Source organism: Lemur catta, chromosome 14, assembly GCF_020740605.2.
Source record: "Lemur catta isolate mLemCat1 chromosome 14, mLemCat1.pri, whole genome shotgun sequence".
NCBI lineage: Eukaryota > Metazoa > Chordata > Mammalia > Primates > Lemuridae > Lemur > Lemur catta.
The window spans coordinates 33,332,223-33,353,843 of NC_059141.1; the positions used below are offsets into that span (position 1 = coordinate 33,332,223).

General features: G+C 37.6%; 1 protein-coding gene and 1 long non-coding RNA gene across 4 annotated transcripts in view; one reads left to right on the forward strand and one right to left on the reverse strand.

Annotated features, from left to right (window-relative positions):
- MINPP1 (multiple inositol-polyphosphate phosphatase 1) overlaps positions 1 to 4,413 on the reverse strand; it is a 65,132-nt gene extending 60,719 nt beyond the window's left edge. For 2 of the 3 annotated variants that reach the window (XR_006739128.1, XM_045567937.1), the window contains exons 1-2: positions 3,672 to 4,412; positions 696 to 893 (exon numbers count right to left, since the gene is read on the reverse strand). Coding sequence is in view for 2 of the 3 variants with exons in the window: in XM_045567937.1 (XP_045423893.1) it covers positions 696 to 893; positions 3,672 to 4,308 (835 nt within the window). In the remaining variant the exon portion in view is untranslated. Of the gene's footprint in view, positions 1 to 695; positions 894 to 3,671 lie in introns of all 3 variants that reach the window. The other variant, XM_045567936.1, reaches the window with a different exon arrangement.
- Positions 4,414 to 4,416: 3 nt separating this feature from the next.
- LOC123649769 lies at positions 4,417 to 16,917 on the forward strand. The gene is made up of 3 exons (XR_006739129.1): positions 4,417 to 5,192; positions 11,203 to 11,422; positions 16,836 to 16,917. It is a non-coding gene; the product is annotated as an uncharacterized LOC123649769 (long non-coding RNA).
- Positions 16,918 to 21,621: the final 4,704 nt, after the last annotated feature.

The window sequence follows — 21,621 nt, forward strand, 5'->3', positions numbered from 1 at the left end:
ACTGCACTCAAGCCCTGGAGTTTGAGGTTGTACTGAGCTATGATGGTGCCAGTGAACTCTAGCTGGGGAAACAAAGGGAGACCCTGTCTCTATAAATCAATCAACCAATAAAATTAAATTTGATTTAAAAATAGTGTCCGCTTTCATACTCAAAAGCATCCCAGTTTAGATAAATTGATAAACTGCAGTTAACCCACCCACTGTAATACATTAAGACAGACATAACTGCTCATTTTCTTAGCCTCTCCATGTATAAAAGACTGAAAATTCATATTAGTTTGGTTTAGACTTTGTAAAACTTATTCCCTTCACATTAATATGCACTTTTGAACTGCTTCAAAAGCTAAAGAATTTATATGATTCTCCCATTTGTATCACTTTATGAAGAGGAAATCCTGAAATGATTTTTGTTTTATAAATAATGCTTAGAATTGAGGCTTTATATACTCTGCCTTATATACTATGCCAGAACATAGCAAGAATCTTGTACATTAATTTACATACCACTCAAGAATATGAATCTAAAAATTTCAAGCATGAGGTGTATGATTTTCTTGACCTAGAACATATTATTTTCTTAATGTAAATTCAATTGTGGGACTTTCAAAAGGAAAAATTTTTTTCCTTATTTTTTGTTTCCACAATTCAAAATTATTTAAACCAGAAGTTTAAATGAAAGATAACAGGTATATTACCTGCATTTAAATCATTTACTGGTACTTTCAAAGTAGATGCAACTTTCTGTAAAATGTTCTGCATTTCTGGTCCAGTTTTGAAGGCTTCCACATGATAAAGAGCTGTAGCATTCCTTTCTACTTCAGCTAAAAACTTCTCACAGTGATCAAAGAATCTCATTAGTTTATCATTAATCTTTGGAGGGCCACACTCCATATCTGAAAAAAAAATTACATATATAAATCATTGACATAAATTACAATTTTGAATTATTGAAAATGTTTTAAATGGGAAAAAACGAACACTAACATCCTATTATCTCTATGTCTGAAATAAGCACATACTGATCAGGAAATACATGAGTGAAATTTTGTAATGATTGTAATGTTTGAGATAATATGCTAGAAAAGACTAAAGAAACAAAGCACATCTAACGTGTTACAGCGATACTACACAACAAAGGTAATTGAAATGAATACTTTCCTAAAGAAAACAAAAATTAGAACCAATAAGGAGACCTCTGAAGGAAATCATAAAAAGCGTGCAACTATGTTACCTAAGTACTCTTTCTATCAGGCTCAGAAAACTTTAGAAAGCAAACTAAAAATAAGCAAAGTTTCCAATTACAGGGTGAGAGATGTTTCAACAGATTGAAATGTGTTTCCACTCTAAGCCAAAGGCTAAATAGAGTATTTTCCCAATTAACTTTCCCAACCTCGTGTTATTTTACAAAAGACCCTACTTTGGACAAAAACTACTGACAACAGCACAAAATGCATTAATGCTTCAGTTCTACTGTGCTTCATTGTGTCAGGTGCTTCTGATTTGGTTTATCTTCTGATAACTTTCCCTTTAGAATATGTTACATTATTTTCCCAATGTGGCAACATTGGAAAAGCATTCACACTCATGCTTCAACTACTGGAGTGCCTTTTTTTCAGTCATATTCAAAATACACATCTCAATCATCATTACTCCAATAATTTATGATGAACAGAACACCAAGTATATCATTTTTGTACACAAGAGAAAACTGAATATAGTTACACCATTTTACTTTGGATATGTGTGTGAAATAATATATATAAGTGTATCTCCTGAAATGGATAATTTTGCCCACTTTAATTGCAAATTGGATTACGGTTCTTAGGAAAATATCTTGACTAGAAAAATAAGCGAACTTTGTCATCTTTTTTTGTGCCCTCAAAATATGATTTCCTAAGTGAATCTTAACGTTTCATCCTTGTTACTACCTAATTATTGCTACTGTTTAAACAGAAACAAAGGCACTGTTCTGTTTCTACAAAAATACAAAATCTAATTCGCTAGATGCTCTCAAAAGACCAGATGTACATAACCAGCAAAACAATTGTCTACATACAATAATGAAGAGGCTAGGAAAAGGGTTTAATCTCAGAAACTAAAAATGGTGAGAGGTAGGCTTATTCTGAACCGAGGTATTTGATCCCTGGCTTTGTATTCTGAGACAAATGCCAATATTCACAAGGCCATCTGAAGACAAAAATTCATTCATTCCAGGATGTCACTACATATACATTATGCTATGTTAAAGTATGCTCTACTTTCAACATTCAATTAATTTAACAGATTTATGGAGAATTTTCATCCATGTTAATGAAAAAAGTATAGCTATAATTAAAAAAGCACAATTCAAGTAACTAAAGACAAGTCAGCCAAATTAGTTACCCACAATAACATGACCAAAGTCAGTGGAGAAATTCCTTGCAGACTATTCAACTGCTACACGAGAAAGGACAAACCAGTCTACTTCTAATTTGCTTTTCACTTGGGCTTTGAAGCTAAAAGATGTTTCACATTTCAGGTCTGACCTTAAGCGTGATCAAGAAACTATTAACACCTGTTCATCTCTGTTGCACAAAAATATTATGTTTTTATTCTTAACAGTACACTATTGGTCAAATGGAAGCTATATAGTATAATGGTTAAGAGAGTAAGCTCTGAATCAGATTTCCTGGGTCCATAACTATCTGTGTGAAAATGGGCAAATTATTTAGTGTTTTTGTGTCGCAATTTCCTCATCTGTGAAATAGGAGGAAAATACTAACAATTCAGAGAGTGGTTGTAAGGATTTAGTAAAATAAATTTGAGGCATGCCTGGCACATAATAGGCATTAAGTGTTTGCTATCATTATCTGTGACATTAAAACATTTTCTAAAGGAAAATCCATTTTGGGAAAACACAAGACCTGGATTCTGGGCCTGACTCTAGTTCTCGAACTAGAGAAAGGCAATTAAGGAGGCATACTCTTGGGCTCAGCGTCTTCACCTGTGAAATAAAAGGGCCTCACTAGATGACCTCTCAAATTTTGAAAAAGTATAATTAATGGAATAAATGAGTAAGGTATTTTGTGTGACCATGAACCACACCTATAATGAGGGGAAGGCTATAGCAAATTACAAGAACAAAACAAGAAAAAATCAGGGCATACAGAAGACTTAAGAGCAGCTTTCTAAAACAGGGTGTAGGTCCAGAACCATCTTCTGAAAAGGTTGATAAATTTAAAAAAACCCAACTAGTACCAGAAGCAAAGCCTGAGGAAGAAAGTTCTAGATTCCATTTTTTAAAAAGTGCGCCCAACTGTAAAACTAGCTGCCAGGGAAGGGGAAAGGGATGGGTTGGCGCTCAGAGGCAGCAATTCGATTTGGAAATGGGAGATCAAAAAGTGCGGGAGACACCTCCTCTGTCTTCTTGCCTGTTGGACCCCAATGTGTACTACAGCATGCAGTATGGAGAAGGTGCTAAATTTATACCTGATGAATGAATAAATGAACATATGTATGTGGGAAGAGAAAGAGCCAGGTCCGGAAGATCGCGTGCCCAGGCAGGACGCAGCCTGAGGGATGAAGGATTAGGAAGAGAGGAAAAGTGAGAAGCTGGGGTGGGGGAAAGAAATCCAGGGTCTGGGAGAGGCGGGAGAGGATTTAGGGAAGGGAGGAGAACCGAGGCAGGGCACCTTCGACTTCGGGCGGCGGCAACCCAGGGTGGTAGTGCTGCCACAGCCCCTGCAGGAAGGCAGCGCCGCTATCCACGCAGCGGTGCTTGGAGCTAGTGATGAGCTGCAGGCGGCCATAGTTCTCCGGGCTGAAGAGGCTTGGGAAGAGCGAGGCCAGACGCAACGCCAGCTGTTGCATATCCTGCCGTCCCTTCTCCACTAGTTGCCCGTCCATCCAGTCCGCGTACCACAAAGGCCAGTCGGCCAGCGCGGCACCCAGGTCGCGGCTGCTGGCACTACCGACCCGGTCATCCCCGGGCCCGCGAGCCCGCAGCAGCGCGTGCAACTGTCTCAGCTTTCGGATCTGTTTGGCTGTAGGGTAGCGGGTGCCGTGGCGAATGAGGGCAACCAGCTGCACCGGGGTGCAGGCCCCCTCCAGCAGCTCCGGGTCGCGCCACGGCGCCTCGGGACCCGACAGTAGCCCGGGGTTGACATCCTCATAGCGAGTCTTGGTGCCGAAGTAGGGGCTGAGCACCGAGGCCACTGGGTCCCTCGGCTCTAGGATAGAGCAGCGCACAAGTGACGGGAGCAGCGCCGCAGCCAGGGCCGCGGCGGGTCGTACGGAGGCCCAGAGGAGGCGGCGGGGTCCGCGGAGCATGGTGGGCTTCGGCCGCGGAGCGCAACGCGCCAGCTGCGACGCCCCACTTCCGGGTCCGGGGGCAGGGGGCGGGCACGGAGGGCGCTTCCGGCCGGTGCCGAGGGATGCGCCGCGTCTCCTCTGCGCAGAGATTGGAGCAGTCGCGGCGGCTGGCTAAGGCCCGTGAGTGCTGGCAGAAAGCTTCAAGGGACTCTGTGGCCCTGTGGCTCAAGTGGAGCTGGCGGAAAACCCTGAGGAGCTTGAGACAGCCACGGCTTAGGTGGAGCCGGCGTCGGCTGGCTCGGAGCGTGGGCGAGTTTCCTCTTGGCAGGTGCCGCGGGGGTTGACGCAAGGACTCCCCCGCTTTTTTTTTAGTTGTCTGTCTGGGGTGTGACTGAATCCCAGGCTAAGCCGTAGCCTCCCAGCCTGCCAAAACAGAACTTGTTTTAACATGACTCTCATATCACCACCTGTACTCCGTTCTGCTGTGTTTTTCAAAGTGTAATCTCTGGGCATCCGCTTAAAATCCACCTGAGGCGGTGGTTGAAAATCCAAATCGCTGGGCCTCGGTGCAAGACGCCTCTTGAAGCGCGAGGTTATTTTTTTCTTTGAGAGTCAGAAAATAAACAGTATACAACAAAGAAAGGAACCTGAAAAGGAGCTTAGTTCTGCAGGAATTTAAATTCTGAGTCTTTGGTACAATCTTGACCTGTACTACCAACTAACACCGGCATCAGTGAGCATCCTAAATGTTCTGCGTTTGTTGATCCCAAAGACTTGGAGAGTAGAGATGTAGCAATCTTGATAACTTGGGCGCATTGGGTCATGGCCCCACAGATTTACTCCATTATTAAGTATGAACTAATCTGTTTTGGAAGCAAACATGCTATTTACCGCCACTGCAGGTCAGTATTCTCTCATGTACTTACATACTCAAATCAGTTGCTGGGTTTCTTTAGGTGTTAAGCGAAATGCGAAATGCGTGACTGAAGCAAAGACAGTCAATGGAGGTTTATTAAGCCAGAAAAACGAATCATTTATTCATTTACTTAAAGGGGGGAAGGCATGTAGGTAAGATGTATGACTACATTTTGGTGAGAGACTTCAGTTATTTATGCCCAGCGAATCTGCATTTTACATAAGATAAGGTGATTGATTGTATTAAAGGAAGAGTCAGTTACGTCTCTGGGATCTCATCTTACCTTTGTTCTGCAGCTGGGAAGATAAGCTTGTACTATTATCAGTGTGGAATTGAACAGGCTTTAGTTTTAGGAGCTAGACTTAGGTTACAATTGGCATATCCTTGTTTGTGGGATAATATACATCTTGAAAGGTTTGGAGGCCAGTACTTATGAATGATTTGTGGGCGCAGTCATCCAGAGATGCCTGAAGCCTTTTACCTTTGGGGTTTGGTTTTGACAAAGAGTTGTGAAGTAGCAGCTATTCATTTGGAAGAGGATGTTGCATGACCCAGCCTCCAGGCTTAACTTTCCCTTTGACAGAAGGAGTTTGAGGTCCTGAGATTTTTTATTTTCCTTTATATAGGTTATCTCAGAATCTTTGCCTGACCCCAAAAATCATCAATCTGAATAATACCCTGGTTTTTTCACTTGAACTTCAGTTTATATGCCAGTTGAGAGAAGTATTACAGAAGTCATATGGTGATCCAAATTCAGAAATTTGGACTGTTTTTCTAACTGTAGCTTTCCCTTCGAAGACATTATTGCCTTGCTCTTGGTAAGTCCATCACCATCTTTACTCCTTTCCTCTTTGGTTAAGTGAGTATCTGGTTTAGAGGGGCATGCCTCTAATGTTAACCAAGAAGAAAAGGATGTAAAATCAGGATAGATTCCAACTTGAATTGTGAAAAATTTGAGATGTTCCATGCAGGAAATGTAGCAGCAGGAGCTGTGAGCTGGCTGTTTCCTTAATGCTGAATGGGTGTGGACGAAGGAAAGTGGAGTCTGACTTGATGGAAAGCCGTGGGGTCAGCAGCCTGAGAAATTGAAGTAAACAGCCATGTCTCCAGTGACTGCAGTCATGTAGGAGGCCTGGGAATGTTTCTTTGAACAGATCATTCTCAAAATATAGAGATTAGGGAGTAAACGGCCATCTCTTTCCTGCCCTTGAGTTCCTTTGTTCCCTCTTGAATTATGCTAATAAAAGCAATGTGTGTACCAAGGAATGGGGCTCTGTGCTCTTAGAAGCATGGAGTCCTCGGTGCCCACTTAGCCTGGTAATTGGCTACTTTGTCTTCATTTCTGCTGAACTGCTTGGTTTGGGATTGCCTGTACTCTCAGCAGGAAACCATCTTTAGGGCAATAGATATTCTTTTTGATATGCCTTTTGTAGAATGTTAATGCCTAAATACCCATGGCCAGTGATTTTTTTTTCTTTTTTTTTGCTGAACTTTGCTCAAATTAGTATTTAGTGAATATCAACCTCCCTCTTTTTTAAACTCTAATCCTTTGACAGATTACACCCCTTTAATAGACTTGTGCCAGGTGCATCTCACTATATTTTGCTTAATATATGTGCTTAATAATCATCATCTCTCATGCCCAGTCTTTTTTGTTTTTAAGGTTTTTTTTTGTTTGTTTTTGTTTTTGAGACAGAGTCTCACTCTGTTGCCCAGGTTAGAGTGCCGTGGCGTCAGCCTAGCTCACAGCAACCTCAAGCTCCCGGGTTCAAGCAATCCTTCTGCCTCAGCCTCCCGAGTAGCTGGGACTATAGGCATGCGCCACCATGCCCAGCTAATTTTTTCTATCTGTATTTTTAGTTGTCCATATATTTTCTTTCTATTTTTAGTACACACGACGTCTCGCTCTTGCTCAGGCTGGTCTCGAACTCTTGACCTGGAGCGATCCTCCCACCTTGGTCTCCCAGAGTGCTAGGATTACAGGTGTGAGCCACCGCTCCTGGCCATGCCCAATCTTTTGAGTCCTCAGGAGTATCAAGTCTTCCCAAAGGCATCATTCACTTTTTCCTAATGAAGCAATCTTTAGAGACACTATAACTACTTACAAAACCCATGGCACACATTTTATACACTAAATTTGCCCCAGCTTGGTTTTATTTCCTTTCCCCAATTTCTCATCTGTTAACTTTATGCTGTTTTATATGCTTACATTAATCAGCTGCAATTCTTCTGATGTCATGCCAAGATGACAATGATAAAAACTAAAAGTAAGCCATGCCTTCATGTTTTTGACTAGGAAAAAGCCAGATATAGTATAAAGAGGACAAAGAGTACAAACTTTGGATCCAGATTCTAAGCTCTGCTGCTCATTAATGAAGTAACCTTGAGAAGTTACCCAAGCTCTCTGAGCTTTCGTTTCCTTACCTGAAAATTAGTAATATTAAAATTTACATTGTGGGATTATCATGACAATCAGACATGGTATGTTTAAAATCCATATAATAAGCTGCTATAAATGGTATTTTTATCATTAATAATGTTCAATGCTATTATTATACCTGCACTAAGATGCTTATCTTTCTGGCAATTATATGGATTACACTTATTTCCATTGAACATTAAGGTGAATGACTTTCACAGGCAAGACATGCATCAAAGATCATTTTATAACTTTCCTAATGATAAAAATCCACTCATCTCACTTAAAAAGGGTGTCTTAGTCTTAGAGCAGTGGGCAGCCTTTGAAAAGTTTTAAGAAAGCGCTGCCCTGCTCACGTTTTCATGTCAGACAATGTCTTAATTCTCTAGGCAGTCTGTAAATTGACTGCCCTTTGAGATGCCACAATATTAAGAACATGGTCTCTAAAGTTAGACTTCCTGGTTTTCAAATTCCAGTTTTATCACTTATTATCTGTGAGATCTTGAGTAAGTTAAACTCTTTTGCCTCAATTTTTTTTTCATCTGTAAAGTGGAGACAATAATACCTAGCCATGAGATTGCTGAGAGGATTAAACAGTTTATATAAAGACTTTATGTAGTTCTGGGCCCCAAATAAGTATCAGCTACTTTTAGTAAGCAGAATTAAAATGTTCTGTATTACTGCTTTTTCCTTAATGAAACAAACTGACAAATGGTCAGTTTTTCATAGATTTTTATTATCTCACAACTACATTAAGCAACTAACTTTGTGCCTGTGTCAAGATAATTTTAGCTCTACTATCTTTCTGCCCTGCTGTTGCGTCATTTCTCTTTTAACAGTTGCCAGTAGGTGCTTACTTGCTTTTTGTTGAGCTAGAAGAATCCAACAGAAGAGGGGTTCATGTGTTTGGATGGGGCTGGAGTGATCCAGCCCTCAACAGCAGTCCTTTCAACCTCACTTGAATGTGGAGGCTGTATAGATCAAAAGCTCTAAAATTACAAGATAACTTTGCTCAAAAGGAGCTATACCATCACTGATAGCTGACCGCTAGGTTGTTCTCCAGCATATCAGAGTTACATTAAATTGCTTGAAGTTGTGCTTCAATTAATGTAAAAAACTTCATGAACCACATACAACCACTGAAGTAAGTAACTTGCTGCTTTCATTCTTTATCATCCTCTGCCAAAGTAGTTATTTTGCAATGACAGAACTACTCTGCTGTCCTGACACATTGTAGAACTTTGATGTTGGTGATTCTTTCTTCCCATAAAATGTTGGCTCTAAAGCCACAAAACTATTTGAGAAACCAGATGTAAAATTGTGGTGGGTTTAAATTATCAAAATTCTTTATATGTTTTGCTATTCCTGTTTAATGGAGAAAAACCATACATATATACTTTCTAGTCCTGTTCTATAGTGAATTTCCTGCACAAACCAGCATTGTTGCTTAGAAACATAACTTTTTCCAGAAGTCCTCTCCATCCAAAATATGTTGTTATCTCATCACAAACATAAATAGTGGGTTTCCAAATGCTAGTAAAAAAATCTCTCTCTTCTCTGTATTTTTTAAGAACAGACATAGTTAATAGCAGTTGTGTTTTAGCATCTTATTTTGTTCTAAAATGTTAGTTTTCCAAAATTGGAAAATCTCTTTGAGCCATTGAATCTGTAGGACAATTGGTTAGCTGGCTTTAAAGCAACTAATGTTTCCTTTTTGTCCCAATGAATAGAGGACTTTCAGAACAAAAGTTCTTTATTCTTTATCAAAAAGGCTATTTTTTTACTGTATAGTCCATTATTGTGAATTTCTTGTTGCCTCAATGGCCCGTGAATGAACCAATCCTCTTTTAGGTTTTGTTCAATTTTGTTGTAACATAAACCCAATTTGGGAGGTTTAGTTGGTTTGTCTATATTATATATTAGTAAGTATTAAAACCCAAATAATATCTAAGCCAGAAAAGCAACATGGACACTTGTGGATTCACATATTTGGTTGCAGCCCCATTAGTAAATAAGAAAGTTCACACTCCAATTAAAGCAACCATTATGGTTCCACAAATAACATCCCTTATTATCCCACCTCACCTTTCCTGTCTTTCTTCCTACACTGCCTGATTCTGTGCTATAATTTAATGTAGTTGTGAGATAATAAAAATCTATGAAAAACTGACCATTTGTCAGTTTGTTTGATTAAGGAAAAAGCAGTAATACAGAACATTTTAATTCTGCTTAATAAAAGTAGCTGATATTTATTTGGGGCCCAGAACTACATAAAGTCTTTATATAAACTGTTTAAGGTGCTGGTAAATGATTCATTAGTTAATATCTTAGATGCAAGGGCCATGGTGAAAACATTTATCCCATATGTTACATTAAGTAGACTGTCAGCAACTATTTGTTGAAAGAGTATATGAATGAATGAACAAATGAAAATAGAACAAATAGGCAGTGTGGGAGGCTAAAATGTGGACATAATATTGTTTTGCATTCATGTGGTGTAATTATCTCATTATGTCTTCCCAGCTATTCCACAATGTATGCAGAATATTTATATCATGTTATGTATGTGGCAATCAAGACAAGGAGAGGCTAGGTGCTTACCTAAAGTCGTCCAGCAAGTATTTAGTCTTACAGATCCAGTTCTAGAATGGCAATGATGGAAACAGAGTTATTTCCATGTTTCTTTTCCTGATATCTACCCTATTCCTGTTAAATGAACAATGACTTCAAAAGGTGTCACTCTTACTTGGGGTTTAAATGACAAATTTTGTACATAATACTGTAGCACTTACTATTGATTAACCACCCAAAAATTACTCTTTTTGGGGGGAATCTTTGGAATGTATAGATGTTCACCTCCCAGAAAGCTCACTCTATCCTATCCTCAGGAGAAAATCCAAATTTGGTCTAAACCAATCTTCGTAACTGTTTTTCTTGCCAGTTTTGGTTTAGGGAAGAGCATGTAACTCATTTCTAGCCAATGTGATATGGGGAGCAGTCTACTGGGGAGTTTCTGGGAAAGATTTTTTTTGTGTAAGAAAGAAATAATGGAGCAATGAACTGTCAACACTTGATAGGGTCAGTGGATTAGAGATCCTATTGAGTCAGGAATATTGAATTTGACATAGTAAAATAGTCTAGAAGGAAAGGAAATGGTATTCAGTGAATAAAATTCACTCAATCAAAATTGATATTTTGAAAGTGGTACAGTAGTTGTTATTGATTTAAGTGAAATAGTTTAGAATATGAGATTAAGGAAGTTTAGCCAGGGCAAGTTATATAATACAAATAATTTAAAGGTAAGGAGGTCCTTGCTCCAAACTTTTGCTCCTACTGGACTTAAGCCTCACTAACTTCTCACCTTCTACCAGTATATGTATCCCTCCTCCCCACCCCTAAAAGGCCCCTGCTCACTCAGCAACTTTTCAGTGAATTTTATTAAAATAAATTATTTTACATAGATGTCTTGTTTTTAATAGATGTTATTAGTGGTTTGGAAAGATGAAAGAGGTTGACATCACAGAGATGCCAATAATTTTAAATGTAATTTTTTGAAAACTTTTGTTCTTAAAATTAGAGAGAGAAATGCACAAGGAAAGGACAACTGCCCTGGATGTTAACATGTCCAAATATGATGACTAAACCGGCTGCAGCCATCTTGCAACCAGGGAGGAGCCAGCTGGAAAACAAAACCAGTACATTGAGATGACACAACAAGAAGTGGAAAGAACCTGAGTCCTTGATGATGCTATTGAGCTGATGGATTAAACCTGGAGTGTATCTACTATGGGCTTCCTGTAAGGAATTGAAATGTCTTTGCTATTTGAACCAGTGTTTCATTGTTTTCTATTGAAATCCTCCTAATTGGTATAAAGTAATATAAAGTAACTATTAACCCATTAACTCCACCACAACCCCCCACCCTTTAGGCTGTCCTTCTTTTCTTGATATTGCTGAAGTCACTTATTGAAAATAATAGAAAATCACAAATGGTGATTTTCTGTGTCTATGTCCTTAGCTATGACCTTGGGTCTGCAACTCATGATTATGGTTTACGAAGCATGGGAAGAACTGAGAAGAGCAGGAGGTAGATGGGTAGGATGAGCTGTCTGGTGATGGAGATGGTCTGGGTCAGGACAGTTGAGTAGGAAGGGTGAAGTGTGAAAGCTAAGCAGGAGATGCAAATGAAAATCAGAGAGAAAGCCCCTCTTCAGAACAGGTCCTTAGAAAGCCAGTCTTAGGAACATAAGGGCTACACCTTTGGGAAGAATGGTGGAACCCACATTACAGTAATGGCATCACTGAAATCCATGTTCTTCTCTTAAGGGGAGAAATCAGTGTTCATAAGATATCAAAGGATTCTCATCATGCTTGTTTTCTTCAGAAACAGACCAAATTCTGACATGTCTCATGATGACATGATGATCTAAAAGTGGGAAAGTTGATTTCAGTTTTTCCTGTTAACACCCAAGAGGTCCATGGTATTGTTCTCTCAGCCTGCCACAAGTCCTGCAGACTGGAAGATAGCCTTAACATTCCATCTAGGGTGATTCTTCCCAATGACCTCTTGTCTTTCCTAGATGTCTTAATAAGGACCAATAGTATCCTACCATAAATTATATAAAAACTGTTCAAATGGATTAACTGTAAATCTAACAAACAGGCTGTTCTTTTCCTGATGACTCTAGAGGTACATATTTATTCTTAAATTTTAGGCATTTGAGAAAAAAATTAACAGCCAAATGCTTTACATTCCATTGAGTTTTAAGCAATAAAGAGGAAGGAAAAAATACAGATTAGAGCCAAAATAAATAAAGGATATAAAACAATAGAATCAATGAAACCAAAAATTGTTTTAGAAGATCAACAAAATGGACAAAACTTTAGATTAACAAAGAAAAAAGAATACTCAAATTACTAAAATCAGAAATGAAAGAGGAGACATTACTACTGATTTATAGGAATAAAAAAGGACTATAAGAGAATACTATGAACAAATTAGATAACCTAGATGAAAAGGACAAATTCCTAGAAACACACAAACTACAAAAACTGATTCAAGAAGGAAGAGTAAATCTAAATATACCTAGAACAAGTAAGGATATTGAATCAGCAACCAAAAACCTCCCAAGAAACAAAAGCCTAGGACCAAATGACTTCACTGGTGAATTCTACTGAACATTTAAAGAATTAACACTAATCTTTCAATTTCTTCCAATAAATAGATGAGACTAGAACATTTATTAACTCATTATGTGAAGCCAGCATTACCATGATACCAAAGCTAGGCAAATACAAGAAGACTACAGACCAACATCCCTTATGAATGTAGATACAAAAATCCCCAACAAAATGTTAACAAATCAAATTCAGCAGCATATTAAAAGGATTATACACCATGACCAAGTGAAATTTATCCCAGAAATCCAAGCGGGGTTCAACATATGAAAATCAGTCAGTGTAATGCACCACATTAATAGAAGAGGGGAAAAACATATGATCATTTCAACTGATGTAGAAAAAGCATTTGACAAAATCTAACACTCTTTCATGATAAAAAATGCTTAATAAACCAGGAGTAGAAAAGAACCTTACCAACATGATAAAGTCCATATATTAAAAACCTACAACTAACATCATATCCAGTAAGGAAAGACTGAAAGCTTTTCCCCTAAAATTAAGAACAAGACAAGGATGCCTGCTTTTGCCACTTACATTCAATATAGCATTGGCAGTTCCTGCCAGACCAATTAGGTATGAAATAAAAATAAGTCAAAATTGGAAAGGAAAAAAATAAACTATCTCTATTCACAGACAACATGAATATAGAAAGCTCTGAAATTATGCAAAGTAACCTCAGTTTTTTTAAGCAAATTTAGCAAAGTTTCAAAATACAAAAGTAACACACTGAAATCAGTTGTATTTCTACCTGTTAGCAATGAAAAATCTGAAAAGAAAATTAAGAAAATTTCATTTACAGTAGTATCCAAAAGAAGAAAATATTTAGGAATAAATTTAACCAAGGAGGCATAAGACTTGTACACTGAAAACTACAAACATTGCTGAAAGGAATTAAAGAAGACTCAAATAAATGGAATGACATCTCATGTTCATGAACTGGAAGACTTAATATTGTTAATATGACAGTGCTACTCAAAGCGATATGTAGAATCAAACTGTGCTATCAAAATCCAGTAGCACTTTTTGCAGAAATGGAAGAACTCATCCTCAAATTCATATGGAATTTCGAGGGGCTCAGAATAGCCAAAACAATCTGAAAAAGAATAAAGTTATAGGACTCACATCTTCTGATATCAAAACTTACTACATAGCTAGAGTAATCAAAAAACAGCCTGGATCTGGCACAAAGATAGACATATAGACCAATGGAATAGAATTGAGAGCCCAGAACTAACACAGCTATGGTAAATTAATTTTTGACAATGGTACCAAGACCACTCAATGGGGGAAAGGACAGTATCTTCGACAAATGGTGTTGGGAAAACTAGATAGCCACATGTAAAAGAATGAAGTTGGACCTTTACCTTACACCATATACAAAAATTAACTGAATTTGCATCAAAGACCTAAATTTAAAAGGTATAAAACACTTAAAAAATAAATGCTATAAAATTCTTAGAGGAAACATAGGGAAAAATATTCATTATCTTAGATTTGACAAAGGATTCTTAAATATGACATCAAAGTACAAGTGACAAAAGTAGCAATAGATAACGTTGGGCTTTATCAAAATTAAAAACTTGTGCATCAAGGGACACTATCAAGAGAGTGAAAAGACAACACATGAAGTGGGAGAAAATATTTGCAAATCATGTATCTGACAAGGAACTAATAACCAGAATATATAAAGAATCTACAATTCAACAAAAAGACAATTCAAGTTTTTAAATGGGCAAAGGACTTGATAGACATTTCTCTAAAAAAGATATATAAATGGTCAATAAGCACATGAAAAGCTGCTAACTAAAACTAAAATGAGATATCATTTCATACCTACGAGAGTGGCTATAGGTAGAAAAAAAAACTAGTGTTGGTGAACATGTGGAGAAATTGGAATCTGAGTGCATTGTTGGTGGGAATGTAAAATGCTTTTCTGTTTTGGTTAATTATCAATGTTTTGAAAGAGAGTTTACTACAGTTTCACGGCAAATGTGTTTTCTGGGTTAAATAGGCTAAATTGAGAAGCAAACAACTACTTATAACATTGACCTGTGTTGGGGGGACAAACTCACAACTAAGGGTCACAGACACGGTGAGCATTGTAGAGGGGAAGGGCATGCCTCTAAACCTTGCTTGGGTGACACAAAGACATAAAATGTAACCAGAAGATATTTGCACTTCGGTGTTTACTGCAGCATTATTCACAATGGCTAAAATATGGAATCAGCTTAAGGATCTATCAAGGGATGAATGGATTAAAAAGATGTGATATATGTACACAAAGGAATATTATTTAGCCATGAAAAAGAAGGAAATTTTGTCATTTGCAGAAACATGGATAGATCTGGAGGACATTATTTTAAGTGAAATAAACCAGGCACAGAAAGACAAATATTTCATTTTCACATTCATATATGGGACCTAAAAAATACTGATCTCAAGGAAGTAGTGAATAAAATGGTGGCTACTAGAGATTGGTAAGGGTGGTGGGAAGGGGTAATTCTGTTTAATAGAAGGAAGAAGTTCTGATGTTCAGTGGTACGATGGGGCAACTATAGTTGACAGTAGTTTATTGTATTTCAGAATAGAAGTTTTCAAATGCTCCCAATATAAAGCAAAGATGAATGTTTCAGGTGAATCATGTCCCAATTACCCTGATTTGATCATTGTATGTTGTGTGCTTGTATCAAGATGTAACATGTACTCCATGATATGTACAATTATTATGTATCAATAAAAAAAGAAAATAATAATAATAATAAAAAAGAAAAGCAATATATTGAATCACAAATAGTTTTATTTTTATCAACTAGTGTCACCTGAAGAAAAACAGGTTTCATTAGCGTGGAAAATGAGAAAACAGAAAGTTTTCTATTGGTTCTGGGAAGATTTCAGGTCAGTTTCCAGATTAAATGCCCTGAATATTTTTTTTAATGACTGTGGTAAGCTAAACAATGGCCTCCTTTATTTCCACGTGCAAATCCCTGGAACCTGTAAATGTTACTTTCTATGGCAAAAGAGACTTTGCAAATGTGATTAAGAGTCTTGAGATGAGGAGATTATCCTGGATTATCTTGTGGACTTAATGTAATCACAAGAGTTCTTATAAAAAAGGCAACATGAGACGGAAACAGAGGGAAGGTGATGTGACAACAGAAGCAGAAGTCGGAGTGACATAGAGTCCAGAGCCAAGGAATGTGGGTAACTTCTAGAAGCTGAAACAGGCAAAGAAATGGATTCTCCTTCTAGAGCCTCCAGAAGGAAAGCATCCTCGCCAACCTATTTTAAACTTATGATCTCCAGACCTATAAGATAATAAATGTGTGTTATTTTAAGCCATAAAGTTTGTTGTAGTTTGTTACAGCAGCAATACAAAACTAACACAATAACTAATTTTACTTCCAAACTCATTTCTCTTCCTTAAAAACAGTTTTATCACAAGAACTGTTTTTATATTACAGTGATGCACCGCATAACAACATTTCAGTTAACAACTGACCACATGTATGATGGTCCCATAAGATTATAATGGAGCTGAAAAATTTCTGTTGCCTAGTGACATCTTAGCTGTCCTAACGTCTAGTGCAACACATTACTCACATGTTTGTGGTGATGCTGGTGTAAACAGACCTACTGTACTGCCAGTAGTATAAAAGTAGAGCACACAGAATTATGGACAGTACATAATACTTGATGATAAATGACTATGTTACTGGTTTATGTATTTATTATACTATCCTTTGTATTGTTATTTTAGAGTGTATTCCTTCTACTTATTAAAAATTAACTGTAAAACAGCCTCAAGCAGGTCCTTTGGTAGGTATTCCAGAAGAAGACATTATCATCATAGATGACAGCTCAATGCATGTTATTGCCCCCAAACACCTTCCAGTGAGATAAGACATGGAGGTGGAAGACTGTGAGTGATATCGATGATCCTGACTCTGTGTATGCCTAGTCTAATGTGTGTGTTTGTGTCTTATTTATTATTATTATTTTTTAGAGATGAGTCTCGCTTTGTTTACCCAGGCTGGAGTGCAGTGGCTACTCACGGTGAGATCATCGCACACCTCAGCCTCAAACTCCTGGCCTCCAGTGATCTTCCTGACTCAGCCTCCCAAGTAGCTGGGATTACAGGTGCTGTGTCTTAGTTTTTAACAAAAAAGTTTTAAAAGTGAAAAAAAGAAAAATATAGAATAAGATGTAAATAAAGAATATGTGTTTGTATAGCTGTACAGTGTGTTTGTGTTTTAAGCTAAGTGTTATTACAAGAGTCAGAAAAGTTAAAAAAAAATTTAAAAGGTCATAAAGTAAAAAAATTACAGCAAGCTAAGGTTAATTTATTATTGAAAATAATATTTTTTATAAATCTAATGTAGCCTAAGTGTACAGTGTTTATAAAGTCTAAGGTAGTGTGCAGTAATGTCCTAGGTCTTCACATTCATTTATCACTCACTGATTCACCCAGAGCAATTTCCACTCCTGCAAGCTCCTGCATGGTAAGTGCCCTATACAGGTGTAACATTTTTGTACCGTTTCCATGTTTAAATATGTTCAGATATACAAATACTTACCATTGTGTTCCAGTTGCCTACAGTATTCATATAGTTGCATGCTGTACAGGTTTGTAGCCTAGGAGGAATGGCTATACCATATAGCCTAGGTGTGCAGTAGGCTGTACCATCCAGGTTTGTGTAAGTGTACTGTATGATATTTGCATAATGATGAAATCGCCTAATGACACATTTCTCGGAATGTATCCTTGTTGCTAAGTAATACATCACTGTAATCAATTAAGATTATGAGTTTGAGAAGGTTTGTGACCTTGATGAAGATGATGATGTAGATAATACTTCCATTTACAAGGCACTTGCCAAATACAAGGCAATATGCCTAAAGCTTCACATGCTTTATTTTTAAAATTTTTACAACCTTTTCAGGTAGGTATCATTATCCACCTCTACAGATCAGAAAACAGTATTATGTAAGGTCATACTGTGAAGATGTAAATATGCATGTGCTAAAAGAGAGTAGGCAAGTCAGGAGTTAAGGAGTTATTTTTGTATTTCCTGTGATAAATTAAGAGTAGTTATCAGCAGAGAAAAAAAAGAGGTGTTGGATTGGGCAATTCCTTACATTGGTTGGTTCAGTGTAGCTTGGCCATAGTTAGATGGAGTTTAGGAAAGCAGTAGGCAACCAGCCATTTCTATGTTGGGTATTTGAAAGTCAGATGCTTATAAGCCTTAAGTGGTCTTAAAAGAAGAATCTACTTTCTTAAAATTTCTGGAAAAAGAAAGTTCTCTGTATTAAAACTTCTTCACAATGGACATTGCAACATTGCACATTAGGCACAATTATTACTTGAAGTTTTTTTGTAATTGTTATTACTTGTTTAACTGAAAAACATAATGGATGTTATATATACATTTTACAAACAATTCAAATCTAGAGGAAATTCTTTGAAGAAACAGTAGTAATTCATACTGGGCTACTTGTATTTATCCTCTCTTTTACTTTTGAATACAATAAAACATTTTTTAAGAAATTCAAGATTTTTAAGAGAGTCAATAAAAAACATTTGATAATTTGGGATGTAGATGAAGAATGGCTAGTATTGGAAACAATAAAGGCCTTTCTTGATTGCTAATGTTTGATCTGAAAGCTTCAGTGGAGTTTCTGCCCTTGACCAATTCCCAGTGACAAGGTATTTGTCCTTGACATGAGCAATAACTGGAGTATTTAGGGTTAAACATAGTATTCAATGTGCCAGGGCAGAGGACGTGAGAAGAGTGTAAAGTGACAAGGTCTAGGTCCACCCAGAATGGCTGTTTCAGATAGCGCGATACAGCGGAGGAGAAGTTTGTCAGAAAGGAAAGGTACCAGGCAGTAGACAAATACGTGCCCACGTGAACCAATGTCAAGAGCTGAAAACGCTGTTTTGAATTTTGATCCTAAATATGGGAATAACCTCCTTGTGAGAAAGTGAACAGTAAATAGACATGTATTAAACAAATTTTGCTTATTGACACAACTCTTCATTCATTTATTCGACAGCCATTTACTGAGTGGCTGCTTGGTAGTTTTGAGGCCTCAGAATCAACCCAAGGCAAACTTGTGAGGTAGGAAATTTCATTTCAATCCTTTCACCTCTTTCTACTGTGCTCTTTCTTGAGGCTTCAACCTTCTCTTTTATCCCTCGGGCTTTGGCGCTTAGAGACTAATAACATTAAGGCTTCAGTGACAGGGGTGACAGGGCTGTTTAGGATAAAAGATGGTTGTGTTCAGAGGAAGACAGAGAGTGTGTGTTGAGGAAAGAAATAGCACCAAGGTCTTACTGCCTGTCAGTAGGTGGAATTATCAGTTGTTATGTCTTTCATACTCTTTTTGCTTTCCTGTTGTAGTGATACACTTTGCTTTCATAACAAGAAAAAACTACCAATAAAATACATGTAAGAAAATATACAATGAAAAGAATGTGGTAACATTTTTTTCCTAACATTTCAGTTTTTTTCTTTCTAATTCGTTTTCAGTCAATCAGGCCTGCTTTGCTTGTGAATGTTCCTTAAATTGTTTAAAACTTTTGCAAATTGGCCAAAAGTTAATGTTTTCAGTTACCACGGACTTTAAAACCTTTTATGCACCATGCAAACAGCATAAGGGCTAGTATGAAGTAAAGAACATTTAAACTGCTTCAAACTTTAAGTATTGAACATTTGGGTTGCTTTCAACTTTACCCAATTACCAATGGAGAAGAGCAGATATAACTGGGTAATATTTTTAATCAAATATTTTGACTAAGTTATTGAGTTGCTTTGGGGTCTTGAAGGATATAATATACCATAAAGGAAAAGTAGAAGGTGCTTATGATAGAATAGATTAGGAGAAGCTGTTTTGTCTTGGGAACATTAGAAAAGACTCTTTGAAAAAGTGTCACTTCTATCTCAATTAGCCTACAAGTAAAAGGACCAAATTTATAGTCTGACAAAGTCAGATTTATTGATTCATTGCAATGAGGGAGATCACACACAGAACTGTGGGGCATCTCATCAAACAAAGAAAAGATAGTTATAATAGGACTTTGGGAAAGAGTAGAGTTTAGTGAAATTTAAATGAAGCAGTGTTTTGACAAACTCAAAGCAAATCAGGGGTCAACGTCAAGTCTGGGCAGGATCCAGGGTCCTTTTTTCCTTGGAAAGTATGTTTGCTTTGTTTTGTTTTTTGAGACAGAGTCTCACTTCATTGCCCGGTCTAGAGTGCAATGGCATCATCATAGCTCACTGTAACCTCTAACTCCTGGACTCAAGAGATTCTCCTGCCTCAGCCTCCCAAGTAACTAGAACTACAGTTGGCACCACCACACACCCAGCTAATTTTTCTGTTTTGTAGAGACAGGGTTTTGCTATTTGCTCAGGCTGGTCTCAAACTCCTGGCCTCAAGCAATCCTCTGGCCTCAGCCTCCCAAAGTGCCGGGATTACAGGCGTGACTACTACCTCTGGCCCAAAAGCCCCTTTTCTTAAGCTCTGTGCCTGGCTTGAAAATTGAGGCTGATTCTCTGTATCAAACTGTCTTAGAGCAGTGGTCCCCAATATTTTTGGCACCAGAGATTGGTTTCTTGGAAGACAATTTTTCCACAGATGTGGGCGGTGAGTGCCGGGGGAAAGAGCAGGGTGACAGTGGAGCTCAGCAGCCGTGTCCCTAACAGGCTGTAGACCGGTACTGGTCGATAGCCCAGGGGTTGGGGACCACAGTCTTAGAGTCACACTGCAGTAAGGAAGACTACTGTCTTCATATAATCTTAGTAGTCTCAGAATAGGGAGTCAAAGGTGGGATATTTGTAAGGTTTACGGCAGCTGGTTTTAACGTGGGTCTTTCAATGTGAAGTATGGAGGCCTGGTTGGGATTGGGCAAACTTTAGGACTGGGCAAAGTTTAGGATTGTTGGACAAGACAAGGGTTGTGAGGCAAGGATTATAAAGCCAGCCTTGAAGGGCAAACAGTTATTTTTTGAAAAGCCCAGTTAAGTGATATTGTTCTGAAAAGAGGGCTATTTACCATGAATAAGGCTCTATGAGTAGTCTTTTTTTCAGCTATATAGATTTTCAGGAAATTCCTTTAAAAGAATTATTTGTAACTTTACCTTCTTGGGCAAGAATTTCTTAGACTTGTAAAGTCACTTGAGGCAGTTCCTAATCTTATTAAGCTGTGTTGCTTTAGGTTGTTTCAGTTCTCATCATATCCTCTAGAAGATTCATCTCATCCCTTTTATTTTCAAGTTATCTTTTTTTTATTTTGATATGTAAGTTCTGGTTCTATGTTCTTTGAACATTAGTTTCCTAGAAAATAGTACATGGAGGATATATTTATAAATGTCTGCATGTTCAAAAATTTCCTTGTACCCTTGCATGTAAATGATAATCTGAATTTCATTTAGGATTTTTGACTCATAGATCTTTTCTCTCAAAGCTCTACAAGCATTTTTGCACTATCTTTTGACCTCCATCATTACAGACCAGAAGTCTTACACTAATTAATATTTTTCCTCTTTTAAAATGTGGCCACAAATTACTTATGCATGCCAATGATACATTATCTATGGGATCCCTTCCATTCATTCTCTGCACAAATTTTAATTTTTATTCATGTTCTTCTGGGCAGCCTCTGATGGCATTTTTTAGATCTTTAACTGTTGCTATGCAGAGTTGCTGGTAAAAAAAATTAACAGAGGACATAATCTATTCCCAGGGACTTTGAAGCAACTCTATAGTAATTGATTCTTTCCATCTGAAAGCTTATAAGATGTACTTCTTATCTTTGG